General features: G+C 47.8%; 2 protein-coding genes across 17 annotated transcripts in view; one reads left to right on the top strand and one right to left on the bottom strand.

Annotated features, from left to right (window-relative positions):
- Positions 1–5,524, top strand: part of GALNT17 (polypeptide N-acetylgalactosaminyltransferase 17) — a 483,122-nt gene extending 477,598 nt beyond the window's left edge. The window contains exon 11 of the mRNA XM_082432353.1: positions 2,053–5,524. Within this exon, the coding sequence (XP_082288479.1) occupies positions 2,053–2,187 (135 nt within the window). The 3' untranslated portion in view covers positions 2,188–5,524. The remainder of the gene's footprint in view (positions 1–2,052) is intronic.
- A 13-nt stretch (positions 5,525–5,537) lies between these two features.
- Positions 5,538–21,532, bottom strand: part of CALN1 (calneuron 1) — a 477,883-nt gene continuing 461,888 nt past the window's right edge. For all 16 annotated transcript variants that reach the window (XM_082432419.1, XM_082432431.1, XM_082432434.1 and 13 more), the window contains one exon: positions 5,538–15,376. In XM_082432419.1, the coding sequence (XP_082288545.1) occupies positions 15,249–15,376 (128 nt within the window). In that variant the 3' untranslated portion in view covers positions 5,538–15,248. The remainder of the gene's footprint in view (positions 15,377–21,532) is intronic.

The following is a 21,532-nucleotide window of genomic DNA, read 5'->3' as shown; positions in this document are numbered from 1 at the left end:
TTCATCCTTACTTTCTCCTTTCACACCCCTCTCTCTCCCCCTCTCTCTCTTCTCTCTCTCTCAATGTAATGTCAAATTCATGATTTTTTAATTCATCATGTTAAGAGCAGTTACAGCCTTTCTTCTCTTCTGATGTTCAGATTGTTCCAGATTTGGCCGGTGGCATCCCCTTCGTGCCAACTCTGGTGTGTCACTGTTCTCTGAAACTTGCTTAGCTACTGCCACCACAATATGTCCCAAATTCGCTTTGTACTTTCCCAGGCCCAGCTCTAGAATCGACACCTGATTCCTTTTGGTGGAATTTAGAAACCAAGCTCCGGTCACCAATGTCCTCATCACTATAGGAGTGTCTTTGTTTCTATGCCTTTTCTATGGAAAAAGCCAGGGAGTGTGTTAAAATCATGAGTTCGTATTGACATGTCTATTTCAAAATAATCATCACAGAGTCATGGTCTACTATTACATTTTGTAGTATTTTTAGATGCTTTTATGTCTTTTTGAAACTGATCAAGAATGTCCTTTTTGTTCCTCAATCCTCTGTTAGTACATGCCTTCTTTTGTGTTAGATAGTGATTTTTCTAGCGTACCACTTAAATTACTTTGTCATTTGTTTAACTATAATTTTTTGAGTTATTTTCTTAGTGCTTTCCCTGGGAATTGCAATTAACATTTTAATGTATAACAAATTAGTCCAGATTAATACCAATTTAATGTCAGTACTATATAAAAACTTCTCCTATATATCTTGGTCCCCTCATGCTGTTACTTTCAGAAATTATACCTTTATACATTGTGTGCCCATCAACATAGATTTACAAGTATAGCTTTATGCTGTTGTCTTTTCAATCAGATAGAAAAAAGGAGTTACAAACAAAAATACATTTATACTGTCTTTAGTTTCTTTAGATGTAAGATTCTTTCAGCACTTTGAATATGTCATCCTATTGGCTTTTGGCCTTCAGGATCTCTGATGAAACATCAGCCGTTAAGTCCTAGTTTGTGTTCCCCAGATGAGTTCAAGGAGAGACTAGCCAATGTCCCTAGGAAGGAGAGTTTCTGGTGCCCTGAAACCACAGCTGTAGGGAGTAATGGCGAGTAAGGACCCTTATTATGTCAGAGAGGCACCTCTCTGCTTTAAGCTGGCTGCAGACTCCCTACCACTTGTAGTCTGGCAGTGTTATGATGGCCCAGAAGGTAGAATGTGAGTTGATCTCATCCATTGTATTTCTTCATTCACCCTCATTGGTTCTGTGCTTATTAGAAACTTCCCTTTAAACTCTTATCTTTGGTGTCCAGTGTTGTATTTTTCCACTTTTCCATCTTCATGATTATTTGAATGGAAACTGGGAGAAGGAGAATGCAGCATTATCTTTTAACCATGTTTATAACTTCTTGAGTGGCTTTCACACTACAGATAAGCAATGAAGTAAGAAAAAGCATCGAGAAAATGACCACGAAAAGAAACTAGATTGGTTCTTGTGAATAGCTGCTTTTATTTGCTTTGTGGAATGGCAGACAGGAGGCTTGTCAGGCAGGGCCAGGTACTGATCTCTCTGGGTGTATAAATCTCATTGCTGAGCTAAAATATATTTGGAAACTAAGGAGCAGTCACATAAAGCCATAAGATGTTCCAATCATCAAGTTGTGCTGTGAGGTTTCGTATTTTAGCTCAGCTCTGACTAAAGGTTTCTGTCCTGACAAAGTGAGTGTAAATTGATGCTCAGGGCCTTCAATATGCAGCTGTAGTGAGGATGCTTGGGAAAGGGCTCAGTGCTCACGCTTTTGTAAAAATTCTGAAGTCTCCAAACTGGCTGAAAGAAGAAGGCCAGGATGCTGGTCTTGCCAAACTGACTCAAACAAAGATCTTTGACTTTTTCATTTCTACCTCTGGGTAGGGAGTTCAAAGCATATTTTCTTCTGAAAGCCAAGCAAGGAAAATTTGCTCCCATGATATGGATATTTGATTTTATACTTCTCAGGCAAGATAAACTATTCTTCTGTGTGGGCTGAGGCTAGACTTTTACTTGCCAACATTCTATTTGGGTTTAATAGGAGAGATTACCTCGGAGCTTCCTGGAGTCAAAACAAGCAACCAGCCGTGGTTACCGAAAGGCAGAGCTGCAAGATCTTCCAGAAATCACAGAGGACGCTCAAGTTAACGAGCAAAACCACATGAGTTCAACTTGACTTCAACCTTCGCATTTCCTGGAAATAATTTATGAAAACCCAGGTTTGGCAATGAATCTGTTAAATAATAGAGCTAAGGTCAAGATTAGCAACGTGTGTGGCCGGCTGGTGGGGTGGCGGCTCAGAGTTTGATTGACCAACTGCTTAGGTGTCTACATTGGAAAAGGGCTTACGGGAGTCTGTGCCAGCTGTTCATCTGAGCTGAATAGAGCAAAGCTCTGGGTATGACGTTCTGATCCCACAACCACCACCTCTGCCTGTTTAGACCCTAGGAAATCCCTGCAGAGTCTCTCCCCCAATTTTTTGGGAAGTCGGTGGCTGCAAAGTAAACAATGACAAAGTCAGCAGCGGGGTTTCTTGCCATGCGGGCAACTGAGGCGCCATGCTCTGTCTCCAAGGCACCAGCCTGTTTACTGGCTCAGAGATGACTTTGATTTTATTCCCACCTTCCAGCCTGCCACTCACATGAAACTCTCTCATTTTCCCAGTTCCTGAAGAGCCAGGCTGATGCTGGGTCTACATGATACCAAAGAGCTGAAATTGAGCAATTGCCTTGACACTGGGCATGGGTACAACCCAAGGTTTGAACGGTGTAAACCACCCAAGACAGACTGCAGTTTTCTCTCTTGCCACAAGATGGAGAAGGAAGGAAGAAACGGGTGGAAAAGATTTGAAAACAAACTTTTCTAGTGGGGTGCATTTCTCTCTAGCTTATAAAGGGACAGACAAACCAAATGGCCACTTGTTTTTTTTTGCAGCAAAAGTGATATGGCCCAGATCTCTCTATCTAATATCAGTCAGATGCCCTAAACGTATCTCCAATTAATCATTATAAATTAAATTCCATGTCTCCTCCACCCCTTCTTAAACCAGAAACCCACGTCATCCTTGAGCCATTCTTTTCCAACAAGCCACATGTCAAACCAGTCACCAGGTCCTACTCTCTTTCCTCAATCTCTCTAGGCACTGCCCTCTTTTCTCCACCCCCATTCTCCCCAAGTTTAAGTCACCATCATGTCTCCTCTGGATTAACACAAAGTCTTCACAACTGGTCTCTCAGCCAGGTACGCTGTGCCTGTGGGCCTTTGCACATGCTGACCCCTCTGCCTGTAATGCACTGTCCCCCTGTGCTCTGCTAACTTCTTTGTCCTACCCCTCCAAGAATCCCCCTACCAAAAAAAAAAATAAGGATAGGAATGATCAATTGCAGGAAGGTGGTCACATCAGAAGAGGGAGGGAAAGGAAAAAATGATAGAATTGGGCTGCAACATTGGCCATATCGCTAAGGTTTTATTTCTTAAAGGAGAACGAGAAGTCTCAGTCAAAACATTCACATCTGTTAAATGTGAGTGATGAGTATATTGTTGTATTATTTCATGTGTGTTTGAAATATTTCATAATTAAAAACAATTTAAAGTTTTAAAATGAGCAGTGCTCCTTCCTTTGTATCACTATGATCTTCTGTAGTGAATTCTTCCCTAGGGCTTCTGACCCTGGGCTGTAATGGCAGGCTTACTTGTCCGTCCTTTCTGCTAGACTAGAAACTCCTGGTGTTTTGTTTTGTTTCTCTTTGCATCCTATTGGTACCTGGTAGACATTTGCCAGTTTCTCAGATGAGTCTCTAAGCTATTAGCCATATAGTGAAGGCCGGTGCTCCATGGTGGGGTTGGCAGTCGACAGGTGTGATGGAGACCTGCAGAGATGTGAGAGTTGTGCAGAGCAGTTGGCAGGACTGCATCCATCCCAGCCCGGGAGGGTGGTGTGTTGAGGCTTGAAGACCTTAAGGTCCCAGCATCAAACCAAGCCAAGGGGATTGATGCTGTGGCTTTTAGGAAAGGCGATGGGCTTGTTTTCCCGTCAGAGGAGAACCCAGCTCTGTGGCACCAAAGGCCAGCTGGGAGCGCCCTTAAGAAGAAACCGAAGGGGCTGAACTTGGTTCTTCAAAGGGGATAAAGAATTCCTGGATCGACTGGAGGAACTAAAACAGAACAAATAGAGCTGTAAAGACAGGGCATACCTGATTTTGACAAAGGTATAGGAACAGGGTCATGAGGACAGGAGATGGAGGAATGTAGCAGAGAGAAAGAGGGCCCAGGAGCAAATTCTGAGCCACCGGAGAATTTGGGTATCTGAGCAAGACGAGCTAATCTGGGGTGTTATTTATCCCTTTAGCAAATATTTATTGAGCACCTACTAAGTGATCAGTGCAGTGCTAGGTGCTGGGAATACAAAGATGAGCAAAATAAGCTGTCTTGTGGCTAAATAGGCTTCTTTTAGTGACATGGCTGAGGCCATTTGTCCATCCAGGGTCACAGATAAACTGGAGTCTGTGCATAGCCTGTCCCCGCCCTGTACAACGCAACCCCATTTCCTCCCTAACGATGGCACTGCAGACACCTCCAGAGCCTCCCAACCCCCAAATTCTCTTTTCCAGACTGGACACGTCATTCTTAGAGGAAAAGGCTGGCGGAGGGATTGGGGGGATGGCCCTGGAGTGACACTGACCAAGAAGAAAGCATTCTACGCGGTTCCTGGACCAGAGAGGCTCAAACCCAGGAGGATTAGGCTGGGTCCTCTTTATTCTGAAAGGCTGGGGAGAGCCGAGGCTGAAGGAGGGGTCCCCTAGCAGAGACCCTGGGAGCAGGGTACCCACTCCTGGATGCATTGCTTCTGAGATTCAGGACTTTCTGCCTGAGGCAACCAGGAGAAGCCAGGACCGTGCCAGCCGCCCCAGATCACCATCTGAGGCTGCCAGACACACAGGAGGCTCAGTGCCATCCCCAGGCCTCCACCTCTGGCTTCTTTTCCTCTTTCAGAGCTACATGTGTGCTCATTTGTTTGTAACAGCTTTATCGAGATGTAATTCACACACCAGACAATTCACTCCTTCTTTGCGCTCAGTTTTATTTTGCTCTCATCCAGATGAACCTTAGGGAAAAGTGGGAGGGTGTCACTCAACCTGCATACTCCACTCCCACCCCCTGGCTTCCTAGGGACAGCCTGGCAGCCATGGCTTTGACACTGGAAAGGCGTCAAGAGCCTCTAGTCTATAAGCCGGCGGCACCTCCCTGCGAGGGAGAGCAGAGGTCTCTGCAGCCCACATGGGTCTCTGCTGCTGTGCGCAGGGGGATATGGGCCACAGCTGCAGGTGACAACCTGGGGGCCACGCCCAGGAAATACCTTCTGAGACTCAGGCGCTGGGAGCATTACTGCAGGGCCGTCAGGGAACTGGTTCCTGATCCTGGCTTGCTGTGTCCGGCTGCTGAGCTGACCCAAGTTCACGCGTCCCTTCCGAATACCCCTGGAGGATTCCTCAGGTGACCCTCACCGGCAGCCCCTCCCCTGTGGCTCCGATCCCACAGGCCTACAGGGAGGGGCCCAGGCACCTCGACATTTATGAAGCACCCGGTGATTCTGATAATCAGGTATTGATTCTGCTGTCCATCATTGTGAAAAACAGAGGTTCTCAAACTCGAGGGACCGTCACCCTCCAAACTACCTGCGGGGCCTGTTGTCTGTTTCACCTCCAGAACCTCCGATTCCGTAGGCCGGGGTGTAGCCCGAGAATCTGCATTTCTAACAAGCTCCCAGGTTCTAGCTGAGGGACCGCACTTTGAGGACCATTGTGCTAAGGAGGACTGACCTGCTTCTCCGGAAATCATCCAAATCCGAAAGAGCTGGAACGCCCTGCCCCGGTGCTTCACCCTGATTACCGTCACCTGGAGAGTGAGCAGCCCTGAAACCCAGGCTGCATCCCAGAGCACTGGAATCGGGGTATCGGGGCTCAGCACCAAGACTTGGGATTTTTTTAAAGCTCCCCAGGCAATTCCCATGTGCAACCAGGGTTGGGAACCACCGCCCTGTTTAAAGCTTGGCTAACTTCCGACTATCTTGAGAGCGTAGAAGAAAGGGGAGAGGGTGGGGGACACAAGTTACGAGAGCCAGAGTGGGGCAATGAGCCCCAAAGGGTCTACCAGCGTGTCACCTTAGCACAGCCCTGAAGCGTCTCTGCCAGGAGACATTGGCATCTTTACTTCCTCATCCGAGGAAATTCAGAAGTGAGAGCCAGGGCCTTGCCAGCTCTGAGCACAGCTGCAGAACTGATTGCTGAAGACGTCCCAAGCCAGAAGAGCCTTCTGACTGCACACTGGCCTGTGCTTAGGGGCTGGAGCTTGGGTCCAAGTATGACACCCCAGGACCTGGGGGTGATTAGCAGCATTGGCTGGAGCACAGGTGCATTCTCCCTTGACTCATCACCCAGTGACTGAAGTCCAAGTGTTCCGGGTTGAAATAGAACCAGGGAGTGGAGATCGGCCAGGGAACATGGCCTCAGGTCCTCCGTCAGCCCAGTCGCCCATCCTTTGCTGCTCAAGGCCAGGCAACCTGCTACAGGTAGACCTTCCAGAGTCCGCAGGAGAAGCGATGGGCCCGGCTTTCTAACTGTGCACATGGCCGGACCACAGACATATATTTGTCTGAAAGAAAAGCCTTTGAAATTCACTTACCAAAAGTATGGAAAAATCCCAATAGAATTCAAAGAGACCTTCACCTTTTAAGGGAGAGCTTTGTTTTCCCTTGGATGTTACCCATGAGCCTTCAGGCTTCGTCATCTCTGTGGTCAGGGTCAGACCTGAGTTCTGTTCTCAGTCCCCTGTCGGGTCTTTTGTCCTGCAGAACACCCCCTGCTGGGGTAAGGACTCGGGAGAATGAATATTCATGACTAACTGTTCCTGTATAATAAAAAAGTTCTTAAAACCCAGATCAGAGAGGATAAAATCCAAGTTATTATCTCACTGGAATTTGCCAGACTCCCCCTTCAACAAGGGGAAAGAAAGAAAAAAAAAAAAAAACCAACCAAGTGCTTTATGCCTAGAACTCTCTATTTTTAGAATTTTAAAACAAAAACAAACACATAGTGATTTTACCTCATAAGTTTCTGAAGAAGGTGTATAAAATGCAGCACTTAGAACTGAGGACCCTGAGAGATTCTGGGAGATTCTACCCACAGGAAACTCAGATTTTTGACTTAAGCACAAGACATTTGGCGAAACATGTGATAACATTTTTGGAAAGGAAAGAAAATATGAGATGCCCTCATGAGGCTTAGAGACAGAAGGCCAGTGTTATGGGCCAGATCCAGTCAGGATCCCTGGTAGTGCTTTTAAGCAAGTCACTTGACTTTTTGGTGCCTTTTGTTTCCTTATATAAATATATTCTAAGGGAATGGGTGTTTTTTTCCTATGCCCAGGAAGCTCAAATAACATTAAAAATTCCAAATGCTTAAGCGAAAGCTAAGCAGTACCTGAATGCTAATGTTGGGAAGGGTTTGGCAAATGGAATACCGAAAGGATGACACCATTAGCTTGGGTGTCTGCAAAGTTTTCTTAATTAGACTGTCTGCTCCCCAGCCAGAAGCTGGTTCATATTTCTCACCATATGTTCCATAGTCGGCTTACTTCCCCTGCTGTCAATCATTCCCCTCCAAAGCCCCACCAAAGATCCCCGGCTGCTTTCTCACTGGCTGCTTCTTGGAAGGGGGTGATGTTGCTGGACGGTCCATCAAACAGATCTGGCTGCCCTTCAGGGTCACGGAAATGAATTTCACAACCCTTTTGCAAATCACAGCCCCAGATAACGAGCTGAATCTCTCATCAAAAGAAAAAAAGACTTTTATTTTTTTCTATTGCATAAATAATGGTAAATTAGACTCTTTTTTATACAGATTATATATTTACAGACAAGTTTGGTTAGAGAAAAACATCTGGTAAATATGGCAGTCAGTTTTCCTTTATACACTAAGATAACATATTAATAATATGTACTTCATGGGATCAGTAAGTTGCATGCCAAGTTAATTTATATTAATATTTACATTTTATATAAAGATTTTCTTTTGACTAATCTGCTGACTCGCTCATCATTTAATAGCAGAAATCATCAACGAATACTGAATGAAAAAAAAAAAAAAAGGAACGTGAATGAGGTAAATGGGAAGATTGTGACCCAGGATTTCAGTCTTAGTGGCCCATTCTGGATATGAGACCTGCCAAGCTCCGGGCATCCTGGCTGTAATAGTCGTCAGCTGTGCTCTGATTTGCACCTAGCCATTTACCACCGTGGTTTGAGAAAAAACTCCCGTCTCAAGTCTAATGACCCCTAGGATCACAACGACCTCTACCCCCAGCAGATGACAGCTTGCCAACCCATTCCCTGGCCAGAGTTTTGGGGCTGATTTTCCTCCAAGGGCATTGTCTTTGGTTAGCCCTTGGAGAAATAGCTTCTTCCTGGATTCAGAGTTGGGGAAGAAAAATCAAACCCCACTAAGAAGCCATTTAAAGACCCCTGAAGCCTGATTTCCAGGTTAGAAAGAAAGAACATTCTTTGATTTGCCTTGGAGAGAGCTGAGAGATAGTGACTTGTGTAAATTTCCACCAGGAGCTGAGAGGGCCCTTTCCTTGGCCCATCTAGGTCTTTCCAGGGAAGAGCAGCAGGGCTTGCTAGAAAAACAATGACTGCCTCCATTTACTTTGGGAAGAGAAAAAAAAAAGGAAACCTAGGAATTTAGGTTGTCATGCGCAGAAGGGCCGGAGACTTTTGTGGATCCTGCAGCTGCCCTCTCTCTGCCCTTTATCCCTCATCGTGGTGGGATCGCATCTAAAGCAGGCGCCTGTGCTCAGCATCACTCATCAGCCATCTAAGGACCACCGCAGGCGTCTGGTCTCCCCAGACTCTTCATCAAATCCCTAACAATCCCCAGAGATAGTGACTCCCTTCGGCAGTGTTACGAATAATTACAAGCCACTCTCCTATATACGGGAACTGCTGTTCCATGGGCCAGAGAAAAAAATGAAAGAAATGATCAGAAGTTGTGCTGTTTATTCAGTAACTTCCAGTTAGGCTTTTTCAGATGGGGAAGCAGCATCTTCTCCTGGAATCTGGCTTTGTTTCACCCTGCTTAGGCAGGAATTCTGATTCACGTGACCTGTGGTAAGGTGATCCCATGTCCTTCATTTTGACACTGGCTCAGGCAGGACACAAAGCCCATCTTGGATGCCCCCTTGAATCAGCAAGTCCTTAGGGAGTAAATAAAACCTCTTGCCTACAAGGCACACTCGACAGAAGCCGATTTGCATCTTTCATCTACAGACAACGGACACCTAAAGAGATACCTTGTTACAACTGCCTCTTGGGATTTGTGTTTAAAAAGAAGAAACTGCCAGTCCCTAATGCAATTCATAGGGGACACAGGGGCCCTCTCAACGTGTGGGCATTCACTTTGATTTGTTTCAGACAGAGTCACAAGAGGAGGGCTCTTTTGAGTCATCTGGTTGACCTTTCCCTCTGCTTTAGAGATGAGAAACCTGAGGCTGGGAAGGGGAGTCACTCAGAATTATCTGGCTGGTGGGTGGTAGAAGCACCTGGGGTCCTGCCTCCTGTGCCCTTCCTGGCTGACACTGCTGCTTACACGTCCAGGGCTAAGGTCTTCTCTCTTAGCCTCTGTTCAACCGGTCTGAGCCCAGATAGCGCACCCTGGGAAAGGCATTTTGGCCTTGGCAAATGTCAGCACCCCCCCCCCAAGGAAAGGCAAGCTACCAGCCACCTCTTGAAGTTCCCAGCACATGTCGTTGGGATCAGGTTGTTGGGCAGCTGCCCCACGGCACTCAAACCCCTGTATGCTCCCAGAGTAGACCAGACGTACAGGGAAAATGTTCAGAGATCAGCCTCAGCAGCCCTTTAAAAACTTTCCTTTTCACTCCCAGGTCCAGGGATGGAGCACATCACCCTTGAATTTTGCAGCCCCTGGAATATTCCTTCCTAATTATCCTGCTGCTCTGCTCCCCTGGAAAATCCCAGCCTCTGCATCTGTTTCACTTGGACAATAAGGTCTAACAGTGTGAGAAGCACAGGTTTGAAAGCCAACCCATCAGCCTCAAGGAAAAGAGGTGGATGAGGGCTATGCCCAGCATGGTGGGCCGACTCAACGGATTAGCTACCCAAGGCAGAGGCCGGGGTCAGGATGTTTGGCAAGTCTTTCCCAGTGTCAGAGGACTGTCTATGGGAGACTGGCAGAACCTGATTCTTTGTGACTATATTTCAAGCCAACTGAATCAAATTAATTTTGCCTCCAAGACTTTTTGAGCATTGTTATCATGTCTCTTGAGACCTAATAAAGAGGGTCCCAAACCAGTATTCAATAGAAACCACAGCTGTTTCAATGACTATGGACTTGGCATGGAGCATAGGATACTAAGAGAAATGCTTGGCTGGTTTGAGTGCCTGACCTTTTCCCTCCAAACCAAGTGTCTATGACAAGGCCACATAACGGAGGACAGTCCCCTGAGTGACTTAGTCAAAGGAAGTAAGAAGTGAAGCTGAACAGTTCTGACATTTAAATTGTCATGGAGACAGAGTGCTTAGAGGCAGACTGAACCTCCCTCCATTTTGCCATTGCTTTAAATAATTCAAATTGAAAACCCTAGCTGCGGAATAATGTTTCTTTTCTGTTTCTGATGGATTTTTTTTTTCCCCTTCTGGGGTGGGGGGAGTTGAGGCGGTCTGGGAGGATGGCTATGGCAACACCTTTAGGTTATGGAGGCTTAGCCCTGGGAGGACCACAGAAGAGGCCAATGAGAAATCTCTGATCTGAGGTCATTTCAGATAGATGTTCTCCAGGGAAGACGGCTCCGCAGTCCGCCTGGTGACACAACCAGTATATGCCAAAGTCTAGAAGCTTAAGTCTATCTGTATCATCATGGCATTATAGAAAAGGGGACCCCTCCTTTCTGCAGTGGGGTTCCAGACCTTTTGTATATCTTAGTGGAATAGAATGAATAACATGATCACTACGGGCTTTGGGAGGAATAGTGCAGTAAAATGACCCAATATGGTTTGAGACCTCCAGCTGGAAGGGGCAGAACTTGGCAGCTTCAGCGGGCGTGGAGAGCACAGTGGAACGGGCTTCACAGTGTGCAACCAACCACACAAGGCCACGCCCGCCAAGCTGAGGAGCTTGGCGGTCACACCTTACTTTTCTGGTCATGCCCTCATACGGTCCCAGGGAGGCTGCTAGCTATGGGTTAAGAGCAAAACTCTCTTTGATTTATGACCTGAGTCTGGACTGAACCTAGAGAAGGCATTTGCAATAAAAGATAAATTTCTCTCCCAGGTGTCCGATATATCGTCTTGTGATTCTGTGGATGGGAGGTTGGGATGGGGGCATGATCATCAAAACGAGCTTGCCATCTTTCATTAGGTTCTTTCGGCTAACTGCAGAGAGGGGGCCATTTGTCAGGTGAAAATTGAGACAGGAAGCAGGTATTAAGAAAGAAGACACGTCGTGTACACATCTTGTTCTCTGCAGATAAAACATCTAGAAACTCTGGAAACCACTGGCTTGCCGGAGACCACATGTAAACCTCAGTTCACTTTAGTTCACATTTCTGGCTTGTGGGAGAGCTTCTCAACAGGCAAACAGATGCTTTTAAAGACTGGGGCTTAAAATATTTTTTGTCTTCCAGATGGCATTTCTGCCTTTTTGCCCAGATTAAGGGGTCTTTTTGCTCTGGGCTCTGGGAAGTGGGGAGGGTACCACCCGGCTCACAGGTAGCTCCTGTTCTCCTGAGCAAATGGAAGGACAGGTCCAAACAGAAGAGGACAAGGCAGAGAAATGACCAGATCCTTTGAGGCTAATTTCTCCCACCAGCGGGATACAGATTCAGGGAGTCAGGATGCGAGCAGGCAGAACCCAAGTGTTTGTTCCTTAAGGAAATGTTCCCTATTTTTGTGTGCCTTGGCAAACTCAGGGTGGAATGCAAGGGTTGCCATGGCAACATCCTTTTTTTTTTTTTTTAAACACAGATAGGTCATGTGGGACCCACGCACATTCTGGAAACCACGGTTAACAGTTCCCATGCTAGGTCCTGTTTGGGGGCTCTGGAAGTGATGAGAGACAGCTTCTTTGGGGGTCAAAGGGTCAGGGTCTGCACCCCTTGTCCCCCAAGCAAAGTGCCTCCCTGATCATCACTCGTGTGGTCAGGGGTGGAGGCAAGAATGAGCCAAGCTCGGTTTGCTAGTCTCTCAGCCACCCCATAATAGACCCTTAAGCCTATTTGCTGGGAGGACAGAGTGAGCGTTGAATTCCTCCCGCTCAGTTCCTGCGAAGGTCACTTCCAGCCAGGGCCACATGGCACACCTTGGACATGGGGGACCAGGACTTCTAGAGCCTTCATCCATGAACACAGTAACCCCCGTGGGGAAGGCACTCGCTGGCCTGGGGCCCTGGAGTAGCACAGGTGTGGACAGAACTTGGGGGTGGAGCGGTGGGAAGTCAGCATTTGCAGCCCAACACCGTTGACAGACCGTCCAGGCAAAGCTGCCAAGGTACAGGATCTTAGTGCCCAGAGTCTCCGGGGTGCCGTTAGCTCTGGGATGTTCCCACACACTCAGCTCCTGGCGCCATGTGTGCGGTTACCACGGCAGGAGGTTAACTTCTAGCCCATCAAAGAGAATTCTATGGCTTCTTTCTCACCCTCTCTCCCTAGCAACACCCACAAGGGATGCCTTCTCCTGGGTAGGAGGGACTCGGTTCCACGGACTCACTGGGAGAGAGGAAAATGGTCCTCTTTAGGGAGAGGATGCTGAGGACTTGGTGGGGAACAGGCTGTTGGTGTGTCTTCAGGTTGCCGTTTAATTCACACCCTTGCACAGCGGCTAATTTCTCTTCCAATGAAGTCTAACCCTCACATCCTTCAAGGTCCCTGCTCCCCAGTAGGAGGCAGAAGAACTTGTAGCCTTTAAAGAAGTACTCATTGTTTTGCCCTGAAGTCCAGCATCTCCTGCAGCACTGCCCTCTCACAGGGCAGGGTCCTTTAAGAATCATGCCTGGGGTCTCCATCCAGTCTACTTGGGGTCTCTTACCCCCCTCCCCAGGAGGACACGGCCAAGTCATTCACGAGGTCCCTCCTACCTAAAGAGAGAGAGCAAACTGCTTTGGGCAGAAACTAATGATAAACTTGTCCTGTGTATCCATATTCTACATTTGGACCTGTTCTCGTTCTGAAGCCTGGTCCCGAGGGACCGAGGCGAGTCAGGTGAGAGGGGAGAGAGGAGAGATAGACAGATGTGAAGTGTCTAGCGGGGCAGGGCAGGCTAGAGGGACAGGCAGGCCATTGCCTTACTTGGCCTGGATGTGTGGGACCCCAGGCATTTTCACAGAGGGACTTGTAACCTCCCAGGTTCCCGGGAGCTTACACCTGCTCCCTCCTCCATACTACGGCTCAAACCCTAGTTTTACTTGTGCTCATCATGGATATTTGCAGTGGGGAAGTTTCTAGAGTTGCTCCCAGGCTGTTGCCCAAAGTGCTTACAGAGGTGATTTGGAAGAAGACCCCAAACTGAGACCTTGGATGCTCTAAGCCTGAGAAGACCAGAGGGAGAGAGCAGAGAGAGAGGGCAGGCTTGAGGAGGGATTCGTAAACACACACCGCACCCCAAAACCACCCGGCTGCAGCAAGAGAGGAAAGATTCTGGCACCTCCATACGGAACAAAAAGGGAAAAGGGAGAGGGGAATAGCTTGTAGCTTTAAGATGCAATGGAAAGAAAGAAGAGCAAGACAATTCCAGTCACAGAAATAAAGACCTGAGCTTGGAAACGTACAGAGGGAAGAATTACAGCGAAAGGTTATTGGCTAATCAGACTACGCAAGCTTGAATGAAGAGCGGCGGTGGATATGGCATCTAGGAAAAGTCAGGAAATCGCAAACTTGAAATGGGGTTGGCTTCAGTTCCCTTCCCCAACAGAAGTATTTTACCTGTCGAGTTGGCTAAGCTTATTAACATCTTTTTGTTTTCTTGTGAAAATGAGTCAGTTGCAGAATCTGACTGCCTGAAGATGTTACGTAAAATACAGTGGTTTGATCTTTCCAGCTTTCCGTTTGGGATGGTGTTTCTCTTTCTATCTGGGAAGACAGACTAAGAAAGCAAATTGGAAGATGAGAGAAAGGTGAGATGCACAAGGATCTTAACTTACAGAGGTCTCCCAGCATGGAGATGTGTCTGGACTCCATCACTCTGGACCACTGGGGCGTGGCTTGCAATACCTCCTCACCACCAGCCTATGTCCCTCCCCATCCCCAAACTACCCACCCCAAAGAGGCAGGGATGTGTGTCGGAGGACAAGCTTCTATCAGCAGTAAAGCAATTAGGGACGATGGATGTCACACAAGAAGAAGCCCAATATATACGTCTGTCTGTGTGTCTACGTGATAGAGATGCCCACGGTTATGCTTCTTTTTTTTGTCTAAATGGCAGCACAGGCGGCAAAGCTGGGAGAAAGGCTCTCTGCAGATTCCAAAATGCTGGTGCGCGATGGGCTCTAGGAACAGAAAGCCAAGTGCCGACGGAAACCGAGAGCTCCCCAACTCTGCCGACAAGAGTCCTGTAGAAAAGGCAGTAGAACAGAAGCGCAGGGGGTGCAACTTGCAGACCGCTGGGCGCTGCACCCCATTCCATGGCTTTCCCCTCATGCCTTGCCGGGGGGCCTCCACTAGGTTGGGGAAGAAAGCCAGGGTAGGACAGGAAGCCCCCACTTCTGCAGCGACTCAGAAGTCAGCTTCTTGGCACTGAGGGTTGCCCTGGGGTGGGGCAGGGAGGGAGTCTCCAGTTGACCCCTGGGTTGAAAGAACGGGGCGCAGAGGTGATTGCGTGTTCCGTCTCTCTCTTGCTCCCTTACACCGCCAACCTGGATGGCCATGGGAATTCCGAGATGAAAATGAAGTTTCTCTTTAGAGTTCCTACAGGCGGCCGAAGCGATCATCCGGAACTCCTGGCTATTTATTGCATTAGGAAACAAGACCATTAAAGCATTGAAGACAGCCCTTTTGTGTACCTGCCAAGGGGATGAAGTGGGTTTGCAACGACACGGGTTGCACCGCAACCTTGGGTTCTTCGCCGGACTGTGCCGCGTCTGCACCGTCCGTATCTGCTTTTTTCGTGGAGGAAGAGTCTGCCCGCGGGGCAAGCACATGCGCGTGAGCCAGGAGCGCCAGGTGCTGGGGGGGCCGCTACTCCATGCCGCTCCGGAGGATCTGGTTGGCCGCGATCAGCATGACGCTTATGATGAAGGCCATGGCGAAGGCGCAGATGAGGCTCTTCCGGACGCAGGTCTGTCTGTTCTGCTTCTGGGAATGCACTGGGGCGGGGGGTGGGGCAGAGGGCAAGGAGGCATGGAGGGAAGGCAGGGAGGGAAGAGAGAAATGACACAGTGAGACAGACTGCACTTCTTCCTCAACAAGCCCAGGGACCGGTCCACAGGAAGAAGACCGGTCACATCAAGTAAAGCATCTCTAGGACAGCTCTCGGAAGAGACTGGGCATCCCTGCTCCTGGCAAATGGTATGAAGTGGCCAAACTTCAAAAATCATGCCAGATGTGATGTTCAGAGTGAGGTCTAGGCTTCCAGGTGCAATAGCGCTACAGTGATTTCGGAGCGAGGAAATACATCACGTTTTCAGCGTGAGTCTCACCAAAGGCATCATCCAGGCCTGGCCATGTCGTTTCTGCAGAAAGCCGGCCTCCCATGTTTGAGGCAGCTGTTACAGACAGAGCGAGGTTCGGATGCATCCCTACAGGACGGGCTGGAAGCCACTTACCTTTCCCAGGGCTGTTCTTGGGTGGCTGCCAGTTGAAATGACTCTAAGGGACTTCTGGCATTATGGCAGATACGCCCAGCAGTGGTTCGAGAGCGGGGTCCCTGGGTAAGCTACATCACAGCACCAAGGACTTATTAAAAAGGCAGATTCTCAGGCCAGCCCCTGCTCCCCGCCGATCTGTTGAATGGGGGACTCTGGCCAGTGATCTTCCGAGTTTAACTAGGTGATCGTGGTGCCTGCTGAAATCTGGGTTGTGGAGACCACGTGAGCTCTGGATAGGACCCGCGTGAAGCAAGGAGGTGCAGAATCCTCTCAGGCTGTTCGGAGACAGGGTGTCGCTGCCCCCAGATCCTGCGGCCCCAAGGGTCTGACCTTGGGTCCTGGGGTGGCGCTGTCTTAATCCTTTTGTTGGGCCAGGTCTTGAGTCACCATTTTTATAAGGCCCACGAGAAACCATTAGTTGGTCTCGATCAGAAGGCGTTAACTAGTGGGTTACTAATATGGGCCAGAAATAGGGAAATGGAGATAACAAGAAAGGAAAAGCTCTGATGAAAGAACGGCTCTCTCCTCCAGGCATTGCTTCCCACGCCAGAATTTCTTTTCCTTCTCTTTCCTCTTTTTGTCTACACCTCCTTCCCTGTCCGTCCTGGTCCCGCAGTAAGCTTTACACACAGTTTACCACTTAGCTTGTGGAAGAAATCCCTTCCTCGGAGGCTGGCGGGAGGCGACCTACACCAGGGCTACTCGCTGGACCAGCTGCCTTGGCGCCATCTGGGAGTTTGATATCAGTGCGAATTCTCCCACCCCATCACAGAATGACTAAATCCAAATCTCTGCGGGTGGAGGCCAGGAATGTGTATTTTTAATAAGCTCTGCAGGTGATTAGGGGATCTCCGGGCCCCAGCCCCAGGCTTTTTGGTTCAGTACATCTGGGTAGGGCCCAAGAATCTGATAGAGTTTGAGTTGCTGGGGGCAGGAGGGCTGTGTGTGTGTGTAGGTGTGTGTTAGGGACATCGGGGTGGGGGTACTGCAGAAACCCAATGCCAGGACTGAAGAACATTTTCAGATTACCTTCCATTTTGCAAAGGGGTCCTTCTGCTAGACATTCTACTGTACCTTTGCAAACAACCACCAGCTGAGGGAAAGTGGTTTTTCTTTAGGCCAAATTGAGTGGAAAAAAGAAAGAAAAGAAGTGTAATTTCCCTTAAAATTACTCTCTGCTGGAAAGAAGACTGGCAAAAGAAAAAGGTCAAGGTAGGGTCCACATGCCTTTAAAAAAACCTAAAAAAAATGTTCAAGTTCATGTCCCTCTCCCCCTTGACTGACACCCAGTGGCTCCTCTAATGCCCTAGAAATAGCAGGGAAGAAGCAGGAAGCGGGTGATGTTTCCAAAGGCAGAGGAGCTTCCCCTGAGACAAGGCTCAGGGGGGCCTCTACAAATTACATCCACCGGAAAGTTTCTCCAGCAAGCCACACTTCACAGAGGCCCAATGCCCCCGGCACAGCTCCCGGCTCCCTCCCCAATACCTGTCGGTTATTTCTGCCTTAGTCTCTTAGGCCTTGTCTTCATATCTTTAATCCTTCTGGGTCCACTGGACCTCTGCTTCCCTCGGTGATTGATTGAAAGTATTTTTGGCTCAGTTCTCTACTCCTTGCTCATCCTGTCTGGGTCTTAGAATCTTATAAGTTCTCACCTGGAGGAAGAAAATTTCCTTGGTGCGGAGATGTGCCTGCCCCCAGAAGTGGGCAAATGTAAAAAGTTATATCAGCCCTCAGGAAGGAAAAGGGAGGTGGTGTTTGGGAAGGAAAGGACCCAAAGCAGAAAATAAGATGAGGATGTGGAAGTGGCGTATCTAACACTTTCTGAGGACTAGCTAATTTATTCCGGGCAGCTCCTCAGTATAAAAATGCTTCTGAAGGCAGACATCTACCTTCCTATCTTGAGGGCTGGCGAAGGCTTAAGGAAAAGAAAAATTGTGTGATTGGGCTGAGAGAGAAATTTTTTGCTGAAGCCCTTCTTTGTGAAGGACACTCAGAAAACAAGGTTACAGGCAACAGGATTATCCCCCAGGAGAGTGGCTGCACCTTTGATCTAAATATCCTTCAAAGCAGTAGGAGGGGAGAGATAAGGGAGGAGGAGAGGCCTGGGGACCTAATAGTTTGTACGTGAGGCCATGCCAGGCTGGATCCAGCCGTTGAGTCCTGTAAGCGGAGTGGAGCTTCCAGCTCTCTCCTGGGTAGTTCTGAAACCCACCATCATTGGAGATGGAGTCTTTAATTCAGATTCTGTGCAAGGATGAGACTTTTTTTTTTTTTTTTAAATTAATTAATTAATTAATTTATGTTTGGCTGCGTTGGGTCTTCATTGCTGCGCACGGGCTTTCTTTAGTTGCGACGAGCGGGGGGGCTACTCTTCATTGTGGTGCGCGGGCTTCTCATTGCGGTGGCTTCTCTTGTTGCAGAGCATGGGCTCTAGGCACGTGGGCTCAGTAGTTGTGGCAGGCGGGCTCAGTAGTTGTGGCACGCAGGCTCTAGGGCGCAGGCTCAGTAGTTGTGGCGCACGGGCTTAGTCGCTCCACGGCATGTGGGATCTTCCTGGACCAGGGCTCGAACCTGTGTCCCCTGCATTGGCAGGTGGATTCTTAACCACTATGCCACCAGGGAAGTCCCGGGATGAGAATTCTTTCACATCCAGTTCTGATGTAAGTTGTGTGGCAGAGTGAAGAAGCCAGACCCCAATCTGAATCACAATCATATTATCCCACATTGTAGCTGTGTGAGCTTGGGCAAGCCAAGCTCCCTGGGCCTCAATTTCCCCATCTATAAAATGGGGGTAAATAAGACCTACCTTGTGGTGAGGATTAAGAACATAGGAAGGTACCTGAACGTTGTCTGTGCCCAGTGAATGCTAATTCCTATATGGGAACCTTGAAAAAATTCCCCTTTACTTACTGAGCACCCACTTTGGTGGGCAAGGTACGCATCATGTGCTTTGTAGACGTCCTTGCAGAATTAATAGCGATAGTGCTTTGTGAACTGGGTGTGTGACCCTCATTTGGTAGGTGAGGGCTCTGAAGCTCCAAGAAGCAGAGTCCAAGGTCTTTTGGAAAATAGTGAAGGTGGGATTTGAACCCAGGTCTGATTCTAATATCCAGGTTCAAAAGTTCTACACAAACTCTCTCCCGATCTTTTGTTTAGCAATAGAAAGTACAGCCAGAGGAAGATCCAAAAGAAATGCACTTCAAACACTTGGTGTGGTCGACAGTATAACCCAGCACTAATTAACGTGTTTGTTGAGAATAATTTAATGCCTGTCTTTGGCTATCGTATATTTGCATGGCACTATATTTTTGTGTATTTATTCATTCTCAGTGTCTACACTTGGTTTCCCCAACAAGAGGACAGGTCAGCCCAGGATGAACTGTGAGGTGGAGATATGGCTTCTTCTCCTCACTGCCACTTAGGAAGAGCCCTGGGCAAGAGGCTGAATTTCTCTGAGCCTCAGCTTCTCTCTCTGTAAAAGGAGCTAAGGATAATTGTTCTGTTAATTTCAAAAATTATTTCAGAGATCAACGGGCTCATAAAAAATCAAAAGCTATGTGCAACCGTGACTTGCTAGAGAAATGCAAGGTTTCCTTCCTGTATCCCCTGAGGGCTGGAGAAAAGATCTGTTGGTTTTTCTCCTGTTTCCTGCAGCCTCTAGCCCCGGGCTGAGACTACAGCAGATGCTCCTAAAACTTTGCTTTGGTCCCTTCCCTCAATTATTCATCCTGAAGGGCAGCCAGACTTGCCTTCCTGGAGCAGTGCTTGGTATGCGTCACCACACCCTGCAATCTCCCTGAAGGCCCCCCCTTGCTGGGGGAAGCAGTTCTATCCAGCTCCTAAGCTCAGCAGGTAGGCAGGACCACAGATCACCTCCTATCCCCTTTGCCCCTCTGTCCCTAAACCACCGCTCCTCTCCTCCCCCAGCAACCTTTGTCTCAGCCAAGCAGCTCTGCTCTCTACCTAAGACTCTGCAGCACTGTTCCTACCTTTCCCTCTGCTAAGGGTGCCCACTTAGCTTCCCTCTCATTTCTTCCAGGCCTAACCTAAACTTGACTTTCCTATGAGGCTTCTCCTGAACATCTATCGTGCTCTCAAACGGCCTGATATTTTAATTTTTTAAAAAACCTAGCTCTTAATATTTATTTACTTTCAACTGAGATAGAATCACATACCATAAAATTCACCCTTTTAGGGTGTACAATTCAGTGGTATTTAGTACATTCCCAAGGGTTGTGAAACCATCACCACCACCTAATTCTAGAAAGTTCTCATCACCCTAAAGAGAAACCCCATACACATTATAAGTCACTCCTCATCCCCCTCCCTCCCCAGCCCCTAGTAATCATTAATCTACTTTCTGTCTCTATGGATTTGCTTATTCTGGGCATTTCATATACATGGCATCATACACTATGTGACCTTTTGTGTCTGGCTTCTTTCACTTAACATAATCTTGCCCAGGTTCATCCATGCTGTAGCATGTGTGGGTACTTCATTCCTTTCTGTGGCTGAACAATATTCCATTGAATGGATGTACCACATTCTGTTTATCCATTCACCAACTGATGGACATTTGGGTTGTTTCTATTTTTTTGGCTATTATAAATAATGCTGCTATGAACGTTCATGTACAAGTGTTTGTGTGGACGTGTTTTCAGTTCCCTTGGGTACAAATCTAGGAGCCACATTGCTGGATCATACGGTAACTCTATGTTTAACTTGTCAAGGAACCTATTCCTTTTTGGATCTTACTGAATGCTGAAAATGGCAAGAATACATCATGCTATTGGTAATCTTTTCTATGTTTTTCTTCCCAATAGATGTTGATATCTTTCTACATAGTACTTGTCACAGTAGGAGTCCAGAAAGTACATGGGGATGAAATGTGAGTTAGGGGAGGTTGACAAAGGAGGACACAGAAGTGAGGTTTCCTGTTTTCTTAAAAGCTCATTAGCGAGTCCGTGCACCAGCAGACTCCTGGCTGCTGTGACAGGACCTGGGTTTGTAAGCTCTAGTGACAGACTGCTCCTTCCCCTTCTTATTTTGACAGAGATTCACATGGCTCTGCTCGGCAAATGCCCGGCAGTGGCTCTGGAATTTTTTCCCGGAGACAGGAGTCTACACGGATTTTGCCACTGACCAGCTGGGTGGCCCTATGTAGAATGGGTTTATAATCCTTCTGGCTTCAACCTTCAGAGACACTGGCTCCCAAATAAGGTAAATCAGAATCATAACAATTCTGACTAATTGCCCTAACGCAGATGTATGTAAGTGATATTCCTGGCAGGGAGTTTGGGGCTCAGGAAATGGTAAAACAATATAAAACCCAGCTCAGGTGATTCTAACAATTAGCCAGATCTACCAGGTCTGGGAGCTACTAGAGTTCTGTGATCCTTCCAGGTCTGACACTTTATGATTTAGGAAATTGGATAGTTCCATAGCCTAAAGTGGAGTTAATTAAGAGTTTGTGAAAGAGATTTTTCATCAGTGATAACAGAGCGTCCAGGTACCCATGTAAGACCTGAAGTTAGAGGTGGAGGATGTGGTGTCTAAGGGAACAGGTGATGCTTTTGTAGGAGGAAGACAGGCCACCTGTACTTGTGTGGGTATGAGCTGGCCCTTCATCACCACAAAATCATCTTGGGTTTCCGG

The sequence above is a fragment of the Balaenoptera physalus genome (genome assembly GCF_965194825.1).
Source record: "Balaenoptera physalus genome assembly, chromosome: 16".
In the NCBI taxonomy this organism is placed as follows: Eukaryota; Metazoa; Chordata; class Mammalia; order Artiodactyla; family Balaenopteridae; genus Balaenoptera; species Balaenoptera physalus.
Note: the sequence above shows the minus strand (reverse complement) of the source record. Positions and strands in the feature narration are given on the sequence as shown.